Source organism: Rutilus rutilus, assembly GCF_951802725.1.
Source record: "Rutilus rutilus genome assembly, chromosome: 22".
Taxonomy (NCBI): domain Eukaryota; kingdom Metazoa; phylum Chordata; class Actinopteri; order Cypriniformes; family Leuciscidae; genus Rutilus; species Rutilus rutilus.
Window position 1 is genome coordinate 21,533,239 of NC_140227.1, and position 15,489 is coordinate 21,548,727.

At 36.5% G+C, this 15,489-nt stretch overlaps 1 protein-coding gene across 3 annotated transcripts in view; it reads left to right on the forward strand.

Moving 5' to 3' along the window:
• Positions 1–211: 211 nt before the first annotated feature.
• unm_sa1614 (un-named sa1614) overlaps positions 212–15,489 on the forward strand; it is a 43,349-nt gene continuing 28,071 nt past the window's right edge. For all 3 annotated transcript variants that reach the window (XM_084395932.1, XM_084395931.1, XM_084395933.1), the window contains exons 1-8: positions 212–516; positions 9,536–9,608; positions 10,023–10,168; positions 10,485–10,559; positions 11,255–11,304; positions 12,903–13,032; positions 14,110–14,195; positions 14,624–14,699. In XM_084395932.1, coding sequence (XP_084252058.1) covers positions 391–516; positions 9,536–9,608; positions 10,023–10,168; positions 10,485–10,559; positions 11,255–11,304; positions 12,903–13,032; positions 14,110–14,195; positions 14,624–14,699 — 762 coding nt within the window. In that variant the 5' untranslated portion in view covers positions 212–390. The remainder of the gene's footprint in view (positions 517–9,535; positions 9,609–10,022; positions 10,169–10,484; positions 10,560–11,254; positions 11,305–12,902; positions 13,033–14,109; positions 14,196–14,623; positions 14,700–15,489) is intronic.

The window sequence follows — 15,489 nt, forward strand, 5'->3', positions numbered from 1 at the left end:
CTGTAAGAGGTTTATTTTGGTTTTATTATTACAGTTCAATTGTTTTTATCTATGGCTTTCTAACATACTGACCACATAGATGCTTTTAATAGTTTCACCATTATTAACCATCCCAGCCTGATATGCTTTGTGGGGTCCGTCGGTCAACTGCGCATGCGTACTATCGAACAGTCAACACTAGACTGACACTAAACCCTCCTGTTTCCTCTTTATGCGCGTTCGCCGCTATAGCCAAACATAACACTGCTGCACTTTACTTCACCGCTGTGCGAACTTTTCCAACAGCTTGACATTTTTCTAGTTACTTCCTCACCAACAATATCATCCTTTTTAATGGGCTTACTGTGAACATTTCTATTAGAATTCGCATTTTCCTATTTTTCCTCCAAAATGCCTGAGTTCATATCAGTGGATGAGTTTATCGTGGAGACTTTGGAGGACTACAGCTCTCCCACCACCTCTTCCTTCTACACCAAAATGACAAGTTGCCGAAATTCTGCCAACCTGATCGAGGAGGTATGAGATAGTGCCTTTGTGTGCTGCCGTCTTTTGTAATAGCTTCTTATTTGGTCTTTGACAGTTGTAGGCTACAGCATGATGAATGAAATGAATGTGTTCTGTACTGTCCAATATCAGGAGCAGGTCTCAATGTATTTTTTTAATAATTTTTTTATGAAGGCAATATGCTCTTTATCCTGTTTTACAGTGCCGTTTTGCATTGCAGAAATGCTTAAGCCAATGAACGTGTTGTCTTTCATATTTTCCCCTACGAACACTGCTTCAAACATTACTACAGCAGATACAGATGCTCTTTGTCTTTTTGAATCGATTGGGCTGAGCGTAGCCTATTTCCAAAACCCCAAACCATGTGATTTCAAGCTAAATAGTCAGTTAAAGCGTAGAAAATTATTGAAGTCATCTAATCAGGTTGCTTTTAAATTTGTTAAAATTAATTTATATTATGTAGCCTACGCTCCTTTTTCTGTGGTTTCTGTATCATATCGTGCAACTGAAAGAGGAAGGATCTCACATTTCATTACGCGTTAACATCCACATTTCCTCTTCGTTACTGTAAATTAAATGGCACCGGAGTTTTGCAATCTTTCCTTTTTTTGTAATAATATAATTTACTCTTTACTTCGTATTTTGCCGCTATCTCGCGCTTCTTATCTCATATCACTGCTCGTGCGTCAGTACGAGCTTCTGCTGTATTATCACGAGCACGTGCCTTTCATCCACTGTTTATTGAGCTGCATAAACAAAAGCCGGCTTAGGATTCATGAATCTTCTGGAACTAAGGAACCAGCATGAATGACCGTCATGTTTCTGGATCCGCATCCATTGTTGTTGTTGTTGAAAGAACGCTCCACCAATCATTGCCTTCTGATTTTTGGGTTAGGGGTGGGAGGATTGCTTGATAGAGATGTTGCTCCAGGACCAACAAAGGATATTGATCCAGGATCTTGTCCTGTCAGTGAATGTCATGTTGTGCATGTTACAGAAATCATGGTAGTGAGAAGTTTTTTGACTGCTGTTTGCCACATCCCAGTTAACAATTTTTGGTTCCCAGAACGTTCCCGGAACGTTATTTTCAGGTTCCCAGAACGTTCCCAGAACAAACATTCTAACGTTCCCTGTTGGTTAGCTAGGAAAGTTTTCTTTACGTTAATAGAACGTTCCCTATAGGTTAGGGGAAGGAAGGTTCCTGGAAGGTTCTCGGAACGTTCCCGAAAGGTTCCCGGAACGTTCCTCGAACGTTCTCCTAACCTCTACATCCTGATATGCCTGTACACAAATTATAGGTCGACAAACAAATATTCTACATTGTTTGTTGTTCAAACACTTAAGAATCCAATGAATAGGCTATATTATTATTACAATAAATTGAATTTACAGAAACTATCTCTATAATATATATATATAATTACACTTTCATGCATCATCAAACAATCTATCATTTTATTTACATTTATTACTTTAGATTTTTTATATTGTAATTTCATTTAGAAAAAGATTTGTATTATGAAAATGTTATTTATCATAAATATTTTTTTTCATATATTTATTTGTCCCGGCAAGAACAATGTGATTATTTAGCTATATACTGCATATTTTTGACACAGTACAGGTCATCATGTTCCTAAAAAAGATGGGTAACACTTTTATTTCTAAACCAAAGCCAGTTTTTATGTACATTGGCTCTCGGCTGGTGTTAAATTTGAACCCCAGTTGTGTCAATTTGAAGCATATATACAGCGGGGTCAGGGTGGTAACAATTGAATGATGACTGCTTGAATGATGACTGCATAGTGGAATGTGAAGTAACCATGGTGATGACCTGGTCTGTGCAATGCACAGCCATACAAATTGAACAGTGCATCACATTACATGCTTGATTGTGACAGGATAGGAACCTTATATAGTGAGCTTTGCACACGCACAGCCTCAGGGGGGTTCAGGACAAAAGGGTCATAAGAGAGACCGAGTAGTTGTCTTTCTTCAGAGCTTGTCTAGAGTCAGCCTCCGCTATCCAAAACCCTCAGCCTTGAGATATCAGAAACCTCAAGACTGGTCTCAGACCAGGACACCTCAGTTTAATCTGCCTTAGTGCAGATTTACAGGCGCTGAAGCAAATCCTGCCGCTTGGACAAGCCCTTCAAAACAACAATAGAAGCACAGAAGGGCAAATCTATTAAATAAATGACTTAAAGGGATATTTAAACCAAAAATGAAAAATCACTTACTCACCCTTATGTTGTTCCAAACTTGTATGACTATTTCTTCGGTGGAACACAAAAGAAGATATATTGAAGAATGATTTTCTCCATATTATAAGTCAATGGAGCTCAAAATAACATTGGACCCCATTGACATTAATTGTATGGACAAGAAAATATTTGGACATTTAAATTGTATGGGTTAAATATCCCTTTAAATAGCAAATGTTTTCAACCCTATTGATAATCTCTCGGTAAAATATTAGTCAGACCTGTGCATGTCATTTAAAGTGGAATCTCACTTGCCTTTTTATGTTTGAACTCGTGAGAAGTTTGATAATCACCAACCAGATATTAGACAACACAGATGCCTTAATCTGCACTGACCTCAAGAGAGATAATAGGAACTCCATGCTATAATAGAGTCTGTGTTTGGGTCATGTGACTTAATGACAAAGCAGGAACTGTAGTGATTTCCCTGGACATTTCTGATGATGATCCAATACACACCTCAGCGATCTCTCTTCAACACAACATGTTGCTCCTGTTTTCCCATTGTATGTTGCTTAAAGTTAATTAAAATTTGGGGGGCGATTTGGGATTAGCAGATGCACCGGAGAGGAATAAAGAAAGATAATTGGAGTACTTGGATAATCTAAACCACACCAACAGGAGCAGCCTGTTGTGCCATGCCTTGTTTTTTCTGTATAAAGTAAAGCAGGGTTACCCATTCATTCAGAGTGGAGACACCTGATATAACTATTATCCTCATTCCTGAAATATTTGTTAAGAATGAACAAAGGTACACTCATTCATGTTTTCCTCATTAAAACGTTTTACACATAGGCCTAAAGAAATTAGTAGAATATTTAAAATGAATTGAAATTAATTATATTCATCTTTTAGAAAAATTATACTACTGAGAGCACCTTATACTAGGTAAAAGTAATTACCCTGTGGCATTGTTTCCCCAGGGACCCAGTTAAATGCACTATTGTGCATTACTGCTGCACTTAGTGCTATGAAAGTCAATTTGATGCACTTACCTAGGAATTTCACAAACCTTGATCCAATTTTATTTTGGACTTAAAGGGGCATTTCATCCAAAAATGAACAGTCGTCATTTACTCTCCCAAATCGTTATTATTGTGAGTGTCTCGGTGGGCTTTTGTTTCATACAGTGGAAGTCAATGGTAACCAAGACTTCTCAAAATATCTTGTTTTGAGTTCCTTAGAAGAGTCTTTGAACATGCATTAAAAAGTTTATTTCAGAATGTCATAAAGCCCCTTGGCAACATCTTGCACTTGCAAAGGAAGTGGTATCAGCATGTTATATTATATCATAATACACCTGCTGACTTCATGATAAACCTGCTCTGGATTCCTCATGTTGCTGAGCTTCATCTGAGTGGGTTTGATGCTATTTCTGTGCATGTGTGTGTGTGTGTGTGTGTGTGTTTACCTCAAACTAGTCTTTAGAGCACTTTGGACACAATATAAATAGCTTGCTTCACAACTTTATATGAGACACACAGGTCTAAATAAGCGGTCATAGCAGATCTGGACTACATTTTGTTTTGTATAAACTAATGGGCTACCCCAGATGCCAGTGGAAAAATGACCAGGTAGTTTCTAGTTACTTTTTACCCTATCTTACTCATAATTGACATTTCATGACCGTGAGGAAGTGAACTCTACCATGGTTACGTGGTATTATTGTGGTATAGATTTAGTTTCACTTCTGGCCGTCTTGGTTAAGGAGCTAAAATCCACCAGTGGTGAAGAAAGTGACCTGTGTGTGTCCGTGTGGGCTGTGCTTCATTAAGCACAAAAGAGGGAGATAAACATCTGGTCGTGCTCCTCAATTATAAAATGCCTCAGACCTCAAAACATTATTACTGCATGTCTTGTGGTGGATTCGTTACATGAAGCATGGAGCTTTTATGTGTCAGTACAAGGAGCATTGTGTCTGTTCTGTTGTGAATGATTAACATTTGAAGTTCTTTAAATTAGACTAAAATGAACATTTGAGTTCTTGAATCATTTCAGTAAATATAGAATTTTTTCTCTCCCATGGGAATAGAAATTAATTTAAAAGAAATAAGATTTTATTTAAAATATGAGAAGCAGCACTGTTGTTTACTAGCAATTTGTACAATAACTAGGATTTTTTTAGAACTAAACCTATAATTAAAAATGTTATATGACATATTATATTATAATTATAGATACAGTATTATCCACTATTAAGATATTATTTCATATTTGGGTGAAAACCGGAGCAGAATCAACAAATAATTTAATTCTAAATTTTATTTTCTATATTATATTTCAGTAAATAAAAGTAAAACATTTTTTTTTTAAAATATGGATATGAATATTTTTCACTAATATAAAATTCTAAATGTTATATGCTGTATTATATACCACATTTTTGCGTGAACCCTAAATTTTATTTTTATCCATCCATTCATTAAACTGATTGTCCACTGAACCGCATGCTGAATATTAAATGCCATATTATAATATTATAGGATCCAATTGGGATATCCCAATTTTAGGACATTATTTCATATGGGTGTGAAAAACATTCACAACAAAGTTTAAACAGAGTTTCTGCTGTTTAAGGAAACACACTATGTAAAAGAGTTCAATGCTTCCCTCCCAAGCACAATGGTATAGGCATAATCAGATGGCGGTTATTTTTGTGTAATAATTTAAATGTAAACTGAACAACAACTACATTTGTGGTCACAACCTTCGTAAGCCAGTCACTGCCCCTGTTTACCATGAGTATTTATGGCTGTTTATCACTGGTCCTACTTGTTCTATCCTTACTATGTGTGCTGTGGGGAATTTCACAAGCACTAAATGCACACAAAAGCCAATCCAAAAAGCCAGGCACCATTGCTGCAATATAGAACAAAAGATCTGTGAGGTTAGTCATGCTGAGTACAGAATTCACACTCTGCCTAGTCAGGGGAATGTGAATTTCAGCATGGAATGCCGTTCCAGGTAAAATACCACACGGTTGAATTGTTATTGGCCCAGTGTACACATAACAGCGCTAACTGGAAGGGCTAAAAATAAGAAAGCCACATCCTTGATGCAAAACTAGCTGCTCTGCGTCTGAATGTGTTCAGTTCCTGGTTGCTTCATTTAAAGGGATAGTTTGCAAAAAAAAGAAGATTTTGTCAGTATTCACCTTCACATTATTCCAAACCTGTATGACTTTCTTCAGTGGAACACAAAGGGAAATATAATGAAAGAAGTGGATGGTGATTGGTGACTGATTAGCACCTTTCAAAGACCAAAATAACAGCATAAAGCATCATAAAAATAATCCAAACGACTTTTACACTATATTACAAGTCTTCTGAAGCCATAGTTTTGTGTGAGAAACAAACTAAATTTATGTTGGCCTCGTGGTCATGGCTTGGAAATTCTACAATCAATTTCTCCTTTTGTGTCGCACAGAAGAAAAAGGGTCATAGAAGTTTGAGAGTGAGTAAATAGTGCCAGCATTTTCATTTTGGGATCAGCTACCCCTTTAAGTGTTGGTTGTATGACAGTTGACTCTTGCTCAGTGTCAGATGATTTCACATCACGCCCAACATGCTTCTCAATTGTGCTGTATGAGGAGTTCATTACGGGCTCTCTGAACTAATAACAGTGAATTACATTTTCCTCTTCACACTATCATGTGTGACACCAATGAATATTAATGGTTTATAATCCTTTATGCTGGCATTTGACAGGCCTGTTTCCTTAGAGAATAAAAACAGCAAGATAAGACAGAGACAGAGGTCCCCGGCTTTGAAACAGGAAGAAGTCTCCATAGAAACTGGGATTTTTTTTTTTGAAGGAAGTTGATTTCATCAAGGCTAAGGAGAACAAAGAATCTATTTAAACTCAGTTTTCTGCGTAGTCATGTTACTGAGTTTTAATCATGTTATGAAATTCCTCTTGTGCACTTAACATTTAATAAAATAAACATGACATGAATGTTATGAATGCAGTATATCTTTGGAATCGACTTCCATATTTAAAAACAGTCAAACTCAAACTGTCCATTCGTACAACAGATTACTTACTTATTCGACTCACCACTGTATAAACGTGTCATTGTTCACAAAATCCAACACGATTTTGGATTTTTCCCCATGCTGCTTTAATATGTGCTACACATATTTGACCATTACGGTCTCGCTCAAGCTAAAAGAAGTTCAACAAAGACTTGTTTCTTTTTTCCATTCCACTGCCCTGCGTCTCGTATTTTTAAAGTCAGCATGACACAGAAGTTGCAATAGTCTTTTCTTTTTTATTGTGACATGTATATCCGTGTGAAACGGCTTACGTGTGAAAATGTAGGGCGGGACTTGATTTTGTCCATCTGGAATGAATTGGATGTGGTTTGGTATTGCTGAGATCTCATGTGAGTGACAGGTTGTCCCGCCCAGTAAACAAGTCATTAGAGAAGAGAAAATATGTCTTTACAATAAAACTGGAGGGGTTTTTTGATTAAAGATTATATATAAAAAAATAAAAAAAACAACAGGATATGGATGAATAACTCATTTGCACTAAATATTAGCCTGGCTAACGTCAGACCTCTTTCTCATTGAGACGTGGTCTGGGAACCACATGTTCATTTTCTCGTATTTGAGGCGTGGTTTACGAATGCCCAGAGCCGTTTATTGGGTGCTACGAATGTCTATCAAATGCGCCTGTACGTAGCTCATAGCCAATCGTTTCAATTATACCAGATGACGTATGTAGAGCGGCAGAAATCCGACGAGGAAGAAGACGAAATAAACTTGCGTTCTAAACTACTTAGAACACTATCTAAGGCTGCATCGAAAGGCAACTTCGCGTCTTCTGCCATGTTGGATCCATAGATATAAACAAACTGCTTCGGTGTGTCGCATAGACGTCGTCATCGTCTTGCTGCTGTGATTGGTTCCCTTTTTGAGGGGAAAATCTGGTCCATGGTATCCAGGCTGCCTAGCAGCGTGAATAAAATCGCGCTGCGCTCAAGGCAGCATGGGGAAACCCAGGCTAACTAAATATTGCAATATTCTTAAAAAAAAGAAAAGAATTGCCACTTTTGATTTCATGGTGACTTTTACTGCAAAGAACAAAGCAAAACAAAAAAACACATTCTGTGTGAATGGCCCTTAATTGACTTCAATCCCCTTTATTGTTTTATTGATGTTTCTGCGTGAGTTCAAGTTTGAAAGGTCAAGTAGTGTATTCCTGCCTTGATGTCGACTCTTCCAGTCTTTAAATCGGGGCAAAAATCAGAGAAAAAGTGTATTCCAGGGCTGGAGTTCATGCGCAATGCAGTTCTTCCATGCATTAAATAATGGGTAAACGATGTGGTTGTATTAGTAAAAACACTGTTTTGAGTTGATTTACATTTTGCAGTGCTGTCTAAATGTACTGTTGTAGATAATAGACTTCTCAGTTTGATCATTAGTGGCACGTACAGAACATGGCAGCTGATCTCTCTTCTTTTTTTCTGAACTGGAGCAAACAAATGAATCTGCTTTGTCAAAAGCTCTTTGGGGACTCCCTCAAGTCTTAAACCCAACCCTTTTTTTATTCAATAAGACTTTGTAGACTCTCTCTTTGTGAAAATGTGATTATGCTAAATCACCTGTGGTTAAAAAGATGGGAGCTGTTCAGGATGTGAGCTAGGGAAGTGTTACAACCCTCTTCAGGGCTTCATACACCCTGAGGAACAAACTGTTTACCCTGAGTGAAGGGAGGGATAATTGGGACAGGATATACGGTTTCCCATTAAATCTGTGTAGAAACTAGACTTTCATAGACTGTAAGACTGCAGGCATATTTGAATACTATATGGAGTGAAATCTGGAAAGGCCTATAATGAATCCCATGTCTTCATATTGTACATCATGAACCATACACTGTTGTGGTAGGTAAAAGTACATTTTAAAACGTGCCAAATTGTTGACCATTTCACCCCAGCACACAACAGTCACACTATTTTGAACCACACACAGCAATGTATCATGCTTTTAGATGGCAAGTGACTATGAAGCTGTTCATTAGTCTTTCCATGTTTGCTCTTGCTTATTTAATGACACAACAATCAGACTTCATGCTCCATTTGCTGCTTTATAGTAACCAGATTGTTGCTTAATTCAGTAGATTAGATTTTAGTGTAGAAAAGTAGCCAGGTGTAATTTCAGCTGTTCAGTTTCAGAGGGCAAACTCTCTCAGCCTTTCATGATTTCATAATCATTTCATGATTGCATATAATTGCTGTTTTTGAAACCGGAAATGTGTTTCTGTAAGGAGCCATTTCAAGTTGTGCTAAATTTGTGCTAAACAATATGTGCGTTTCTTTGTGTTTGTGTGAATTTCAACAATATTTTAAGTGATCTTATATGGATATATGGTCTGGAATTACAATACATTTCCATTTATGCATTTGGCAGATGCTTTTATCCAAACTGGCTTACAGTGCATTTAAGATACAATACCGGTCAAACGTTTGGGGTCCGTAAGATCTTTTAATGTTTTTGAAAGTCTCTTATGCTCACCAAGGCTACATTTCTTTTATCAAAAATACAGTAAAAACAGTAATATTATGAAAGATATTTTGATACCTTACCTTTTTTTTTTTTATATATATATATGAAATTTTGATATATATTTTTAAATGTAATTTATTCCTGTTCTGGCAAACTACACTTATTCACTAATCCAGTTTAAAAAAACAACTGGTATCTGCCGAATGGGAATTCCTAACTCAGTGTTGATGAGACCCTTCTTTTTTCTTTCAAAAGGCCTTGGACTCTGACCGCACAATCTTGCAGAAAATGAAGAAAGCAGCCAAAGCAAAGCATTTCTCTGGTCAAGGTAACATAAAATAATATTGAATCTGTTGGGTTTATTTGTGTTTAAATGTGTGAGAAAGTACCTGAAAGGGTATCATTTCTCGTTTAGTCAGGTGATTTGGTTAGGTGCTTGCATCGTTTTTTTCACAAATGCAAGTATTCACTATGCCATATTTGTTTTTATTTCATGCACATCAGACTGTAAGCAGCATGCATTCATTTTTGTTTCTATGATAGTTTATTAGAGAGACTGACAGGGCATGCAAAGCATTTCCTCCTACGTATGAATATGAATGAAGTGGAAGGCAAATGCCATATGAGACCCAAACCCATCAACACCTCTATCTGTTTGTTTTTTTGTCATATGCTTTTAGTCAAATTTTCAGTTTTCTTGGTTATATTTTCCTGATTTGTGCTGCTGCTGTTCTTTCTCCAGACCACATATCACATTTGGAGTCATACATCAATTCCATGGAGAAGTTGGCTGTGAATTTCCGCAACAATGGAGAACAGGAAGTGGCCTCTGCCTTTAATAAGTTTGCAGAATTCTCCAAAGAACTGCTGATGCCAATGAAGAACTTGGTGAGACACATGGAGCTTCAGGGAAGGTTTTCTGTTAGGCTTCTGCATAATCCCAAAGAGTCTTTTTAATATTAGTCACAGTTTGGTCTTACAAGATAGGCCTTATCTGCAAACAGCTTAGCTTCCCTCCAAAGGTTTTCTCACCTCCCTGTCCACAGTTCCTTATCCTTTCCAGACGTGTTCCTATTAAATAGATTTTAGTAAAACATGTTTTATTGTGCTTGTTTGCAAGTAAGCAAGCATACGCTGACATACACTGGCAATAAATGGATTTTGCCAGCTCACAATTTCCGTTTTAATATTTCTGTTTTATCAGTTGAAGAGCATGTTGCACAACATTAACTTCTTCCTGGACTCGCTGGTAAAAGGGGATCTGAAAGAGGTCAAAGGTGTAAGTTGAACTCTTCAATACAATACATTACTGTCTTGTGATTGCTTTGTAAATGTATAGATTGTGATTTTAATATTTTAACTTCCTTTATAGGCAAGTACTCAAATAGTTAGGCTGATAATATAATTTGCAATGCATAGGCTAAAGGTAAAAAAAAAAAAAAAAAAAAAAAAGTTATTAAATGTAAAATAAATAAAATATTGTACATACTATAAATTCAACCGGTTTAAAGAAAAATACAATTTGTTAAATTGCTTTTACAAATTGTATAAGTTCAGTATATTTGAAAAAATCAAATTTAAAATATTTGTATAAATATTACCTTGACATGTTTTGTACGATTATAGTGAATGATTACCATATTCTTATACCATGGTACCCAAAAAAGAGGAAATGACAATACCAAGTCCAAAAAATATGGTACTTAACTTACTTTTGTTGCTCTGTTAGTGTTCCAGTATATGATGCAAATGAGATGCACTGGATATTAAATCCCAGAGGGCAACAAGACGTGTTCTCTGCCTCTACAAGCAGAAATCCATTACATAGATCATTACCATAAGCACAGTGTTTAATGTGAGCAGATGGTAATAAGACAGATGATGACTTCTCTTAATTCTGTCTCGATTCTCGTCTTTTACTGTAAGATGATGTAAGTCTGACTCTGTTCTAACTCCTTCTTTTCATCTTGTCAGGACCTGAAAAAGCCCTTTGACAAAGCATGGAGAGATTATGAAAATAAATTGTGAGTGCTTTTTATAACACTGCTTTTAAATTAGGCCATTTGTGCCTGTGTTTTTTGACACCCACTGAGTGTTGGATTATTTTGATTCATTATTTGAGATATTGCAAAAGCTTCAAAATAAGAAAGACAAAAAGAAAACATTTTATCTCTGGTCTCTCTCTCTGGTCTCTCTCTCTCTCCCTCTTTCTCTGTGTATGTGTATGTGTGTGTGTTTCAAACAACAACCAATTTTAGAAACTGTGTAGGATATATTTTCTGTGCCTCATGTGTTACATATTCACTGCAGGATCACAATCACTTTCACTTGTTCTCCTTTTCACATATTTCTTCACACCTTTATTACAAGACATGGTTGTTTAAACCAGTATATTTCCCAACATGTTCCTTCATGGACACCAAATCAGAAATATAGTCCTTTTTGCACATATTATAATGGATATCATGTAGCAAAAACATTAATACTATGATATTTCCATCTACACAAATGTATAAAAAAGATGTAAGGGTGGATTCCTGCAGTGGTTCAAGCTGCAAGAACTGCCGAATGACTAAAGAAACGTTATTGGCAAGATGGTAGAAAACTGCACATTTCTTGTCTATACTGCCACTTATACCAATGACGGAAATAAGTGCAGTTACAATAGCTTAATATTTGTGGGAGAGCATTGCTATATAGAGTGATGATATTGTATTGCAATATGTAGCACTTCAAAGTCAATACCAAATCAAAACTAGTTAGTACATTAGTTGCAATTGAAAAGGTTTAATGACAAATTATGGTTATGGTTAATTGTACCCAGCATATATTAAAAATGTTACCTGAGAGAGAGAGAGAGAAGAGAGAGAGAGAGAGAGAGAGAGAGAGAGACAAAGAAAAGAGGAGCCCCCAAGAAAGGGACCCAGAGAAGAAGATAGCCAGAGCATCAAAGAGACAGAGCAACAGTTACAATCTTCTTTTATCCTTTCCTTGACCATGTGACTAAAACCCAAATGTGAGACATTCAAACTGACCAATCAGATAATTACACTTCCACCACTGTACTAAAGGTGTGACAATTCATCGACCCTCAAAGTACAAACATTTGGCCTGCAGGCCTAGATCACTATCAGCCCCACTCCAAATGGTCATTGTCTCAGAAAGAGGGGGTAGAAAAACAGTCAAGCAAATATCTTTGTTCATTTAAAATATCTTGGATTATTTTCAATTCTACAAAGAGATTCATCACAATTAGTTGTCATTGTAATCTATTAGTGAGCACAAACAAAATAATACTTTCAAGTTAAAAACTGTAAGTTATAGGTTTAATATAGCAATATCGAAAACCCATGACCATCTAATCTAACTTCCTTATCCTTAATTGTTACCAGAGATCCTTTCAGCACTTCCTGTATCGTTATTTTGCTCCTTCTAATCTCTGTTCTTCATTTAATTGTAATTCTCGTAAGTGTCTCGCTTCACTTCTCTTATAATACTTTTGTATTGTGTTTCTAATTTTCTGTAACCACAAATCAGACACATACCATCAGTTTTCGGTTATGTAGTACTACACAATACAAAAGTCATGACCACACTGTCATATGCTTTCTGTCCCCTTCAGCACTAAGATCGAGAAAGAGAAGAGGGAACTGGCGAAGCAGTATGGTATGGTACGCACAGAGGTGAGCGGAGGAGAGATTGCAGAAGAGATGGAGAAAGAGCGCAGGATGTTCCAGCTACAGATGTGTGAAGTAAGATCCGCTCGTGTTTGTGTAAGCTGCGACAGAGGAACATGACCGATGCTGTTAGATTAATGCTGAGATCAGCTCATCTGTGTTATTGTTGGTAAATTTGAATGGCAAAAACATTTCCTAGGTTACTTTTACTTTAAACCAGGGGTTTTCAAACTGTTTGATGCCCAGCATGGGCGAATATGATGATCCCAGTTATACTGTGTGGAAAAAATAATTAAGTGTGATATTACAAAGTGGGACATTGTTCTCAAAAATAAATAGTAAATAAAGGCTAAACTCTCCATTATGAATTAAAATTGTTGAGTTTTTGTCCATATAATAATGTTTTTAACCCCAGTTGAAAGTCTCTAAACCAGTAGACATCAACCTTTTTTACTTCAATGCCCTTTCACTCACAATCTGAACCCAATAAAACATTTTAGAGCTTGGCCTAATTAGTCTGTAATGTAATAATTTGTCTGTAATGAGAACACAAAGACGAGGAGTACAAAATACACAGTCTTTTAATCAATCTTTATGAGGAAACACACAGGAGAAAAGAATAACTTAACCACACAATACTGAGACGACACAGAACAAAGACCAAAGGAAACTATAAGGGTTAATGCACAGAGATAACAAGGTAACTAAATGAGCAACAGGTTAATCCAATCAGAAATCAGCGAAACTAAACAGAAACTCAAACAAACTAAACCCAGAAAAAGCAGCAGAGTGGACAGAATGAAAATGAAAACAAGACAGTTATAGAAATATTATAGTTTTAGCTTGGTTTGTCTTATTTTGAATAATTTTAAGTCATCTTGAGGCCCCCTAGTGGGCCCCGGGCCCCTGGTTGAGAACCACTGCTCTAAACAGTCTCTGACTGTATGTATATCTACACACAACCTACCTACACTACTAAAATGTTTTTTTGTTTTTTTTTTATGAAAAATGTCTAAATCTCACCAAGGCTGCATTTATTTGCTAAAAAAACAAACAAAAAAAACCCCAGTAAAATAGTACTATTGTGAAATATTATTACTATCTAAAATAACTTTTCTTTTTTCTGTTCTCATCTGTTTTCCTCTTAAACAGTACCTCATCAAAGTAAATGAAATTAAGACCAAGAAAGGAGTAGACTTGCTACAGAACCTCATCAAACACTACCATTCTCAGTGCAAGTAAGTCTGTGATAAAACTGTGATTTTTTTTTTAAAGGTTTTGGAAGTTTATTATGCATTTCTATAGATATATAACAATCCTTCAGATGAAAAGTCCTCGTAAAGCAATATAATCAGTCCCCCACAACAGAGTCGTCCAATGAAAGGAACCAGAGCATGGCAAAATGAACAAAGTCATCCGTGTTAGGAGAAATCTCTGGGCCAGGCAGTGCACCTGTGCCTGCTTGGCACCAACACCATCAGTGTTCAATGCATGCTTTATAGTCACATCCCTCCACGCTCGAGTCTGTCACGCTGTTTTAAGTGTGACTGGAATTTGAGAGGATGAGAAACCATTGAAAGAATAGCGAGAGGGGAAGGGATACAGCCTTGACAATTGATGCTGTTTTGTTACGGGATCTGTGATTAAAATTGCTTTCTCCTGTCAGTTTCTTTCAGGAGTGTCTAACTGCAACGGAAAAGCTGAAGCAGTACATTGAGGTCTTTACGGGACAGCTGAGCGCTGTGAGTGATTCCGCCCATGCTTGCTGCTTGCACACAAATGTTCTTAATGTATGGGACAGATGACATGCTGTGGCTCAAATCCCACCTTACAATGACAAAAAGCCGCAAACACACTTACGAAAGTGGCAGAAATCAGGGTGAACGGCCCTCTAAAGTGTTTTTTTTCTATGCTTTCATTCATGCTTTTGTGCTACCTAAGGCTTCCTATACAAAATACTCAAACCTCAAACAGACGGCGACAGGTTTAACCAAACTACTTTGTAATGCTGTATGAAGGGGAAAGAGATACTAATACTACTAGCACTACTACTAATAATAATATATTGGCATACAAATAATAATAGTTGTTGTTATAGTTGTTCTTTTTATTATTATTAAATTATTACTAATTATCATTACTAGTTAAAATCCAAAAATAATATATATATATATATATATACAAGCTAATGAACTAAAAGGAAACAAGTCTGTAACTCAATTAGAAACCACACTGTAAAAATTAAACCGTGATTTTTACGGTAAAAAAACGGTAGCTGTGGTTGCCAGAACTTTACCGTCAAAAATACGGTAGCAACGTTATTGGTTTTACAGACTTAACTTAAAATTTACAGTAATAAACCGTATTTTATTATCTGATATTGGGCCCTATTTTAACGATCTGAAACGCAAGTGTCAAAGCGCAAAGCGCAAGTAACTTTGTGGGCGGGTCTTGGCGCTGTTGCTATTTTCCCGGCGGGATAAATGACTCTTGCGCCGGGCGCAAATCTAAAAGGGGTTGGTCTGAAGTAGC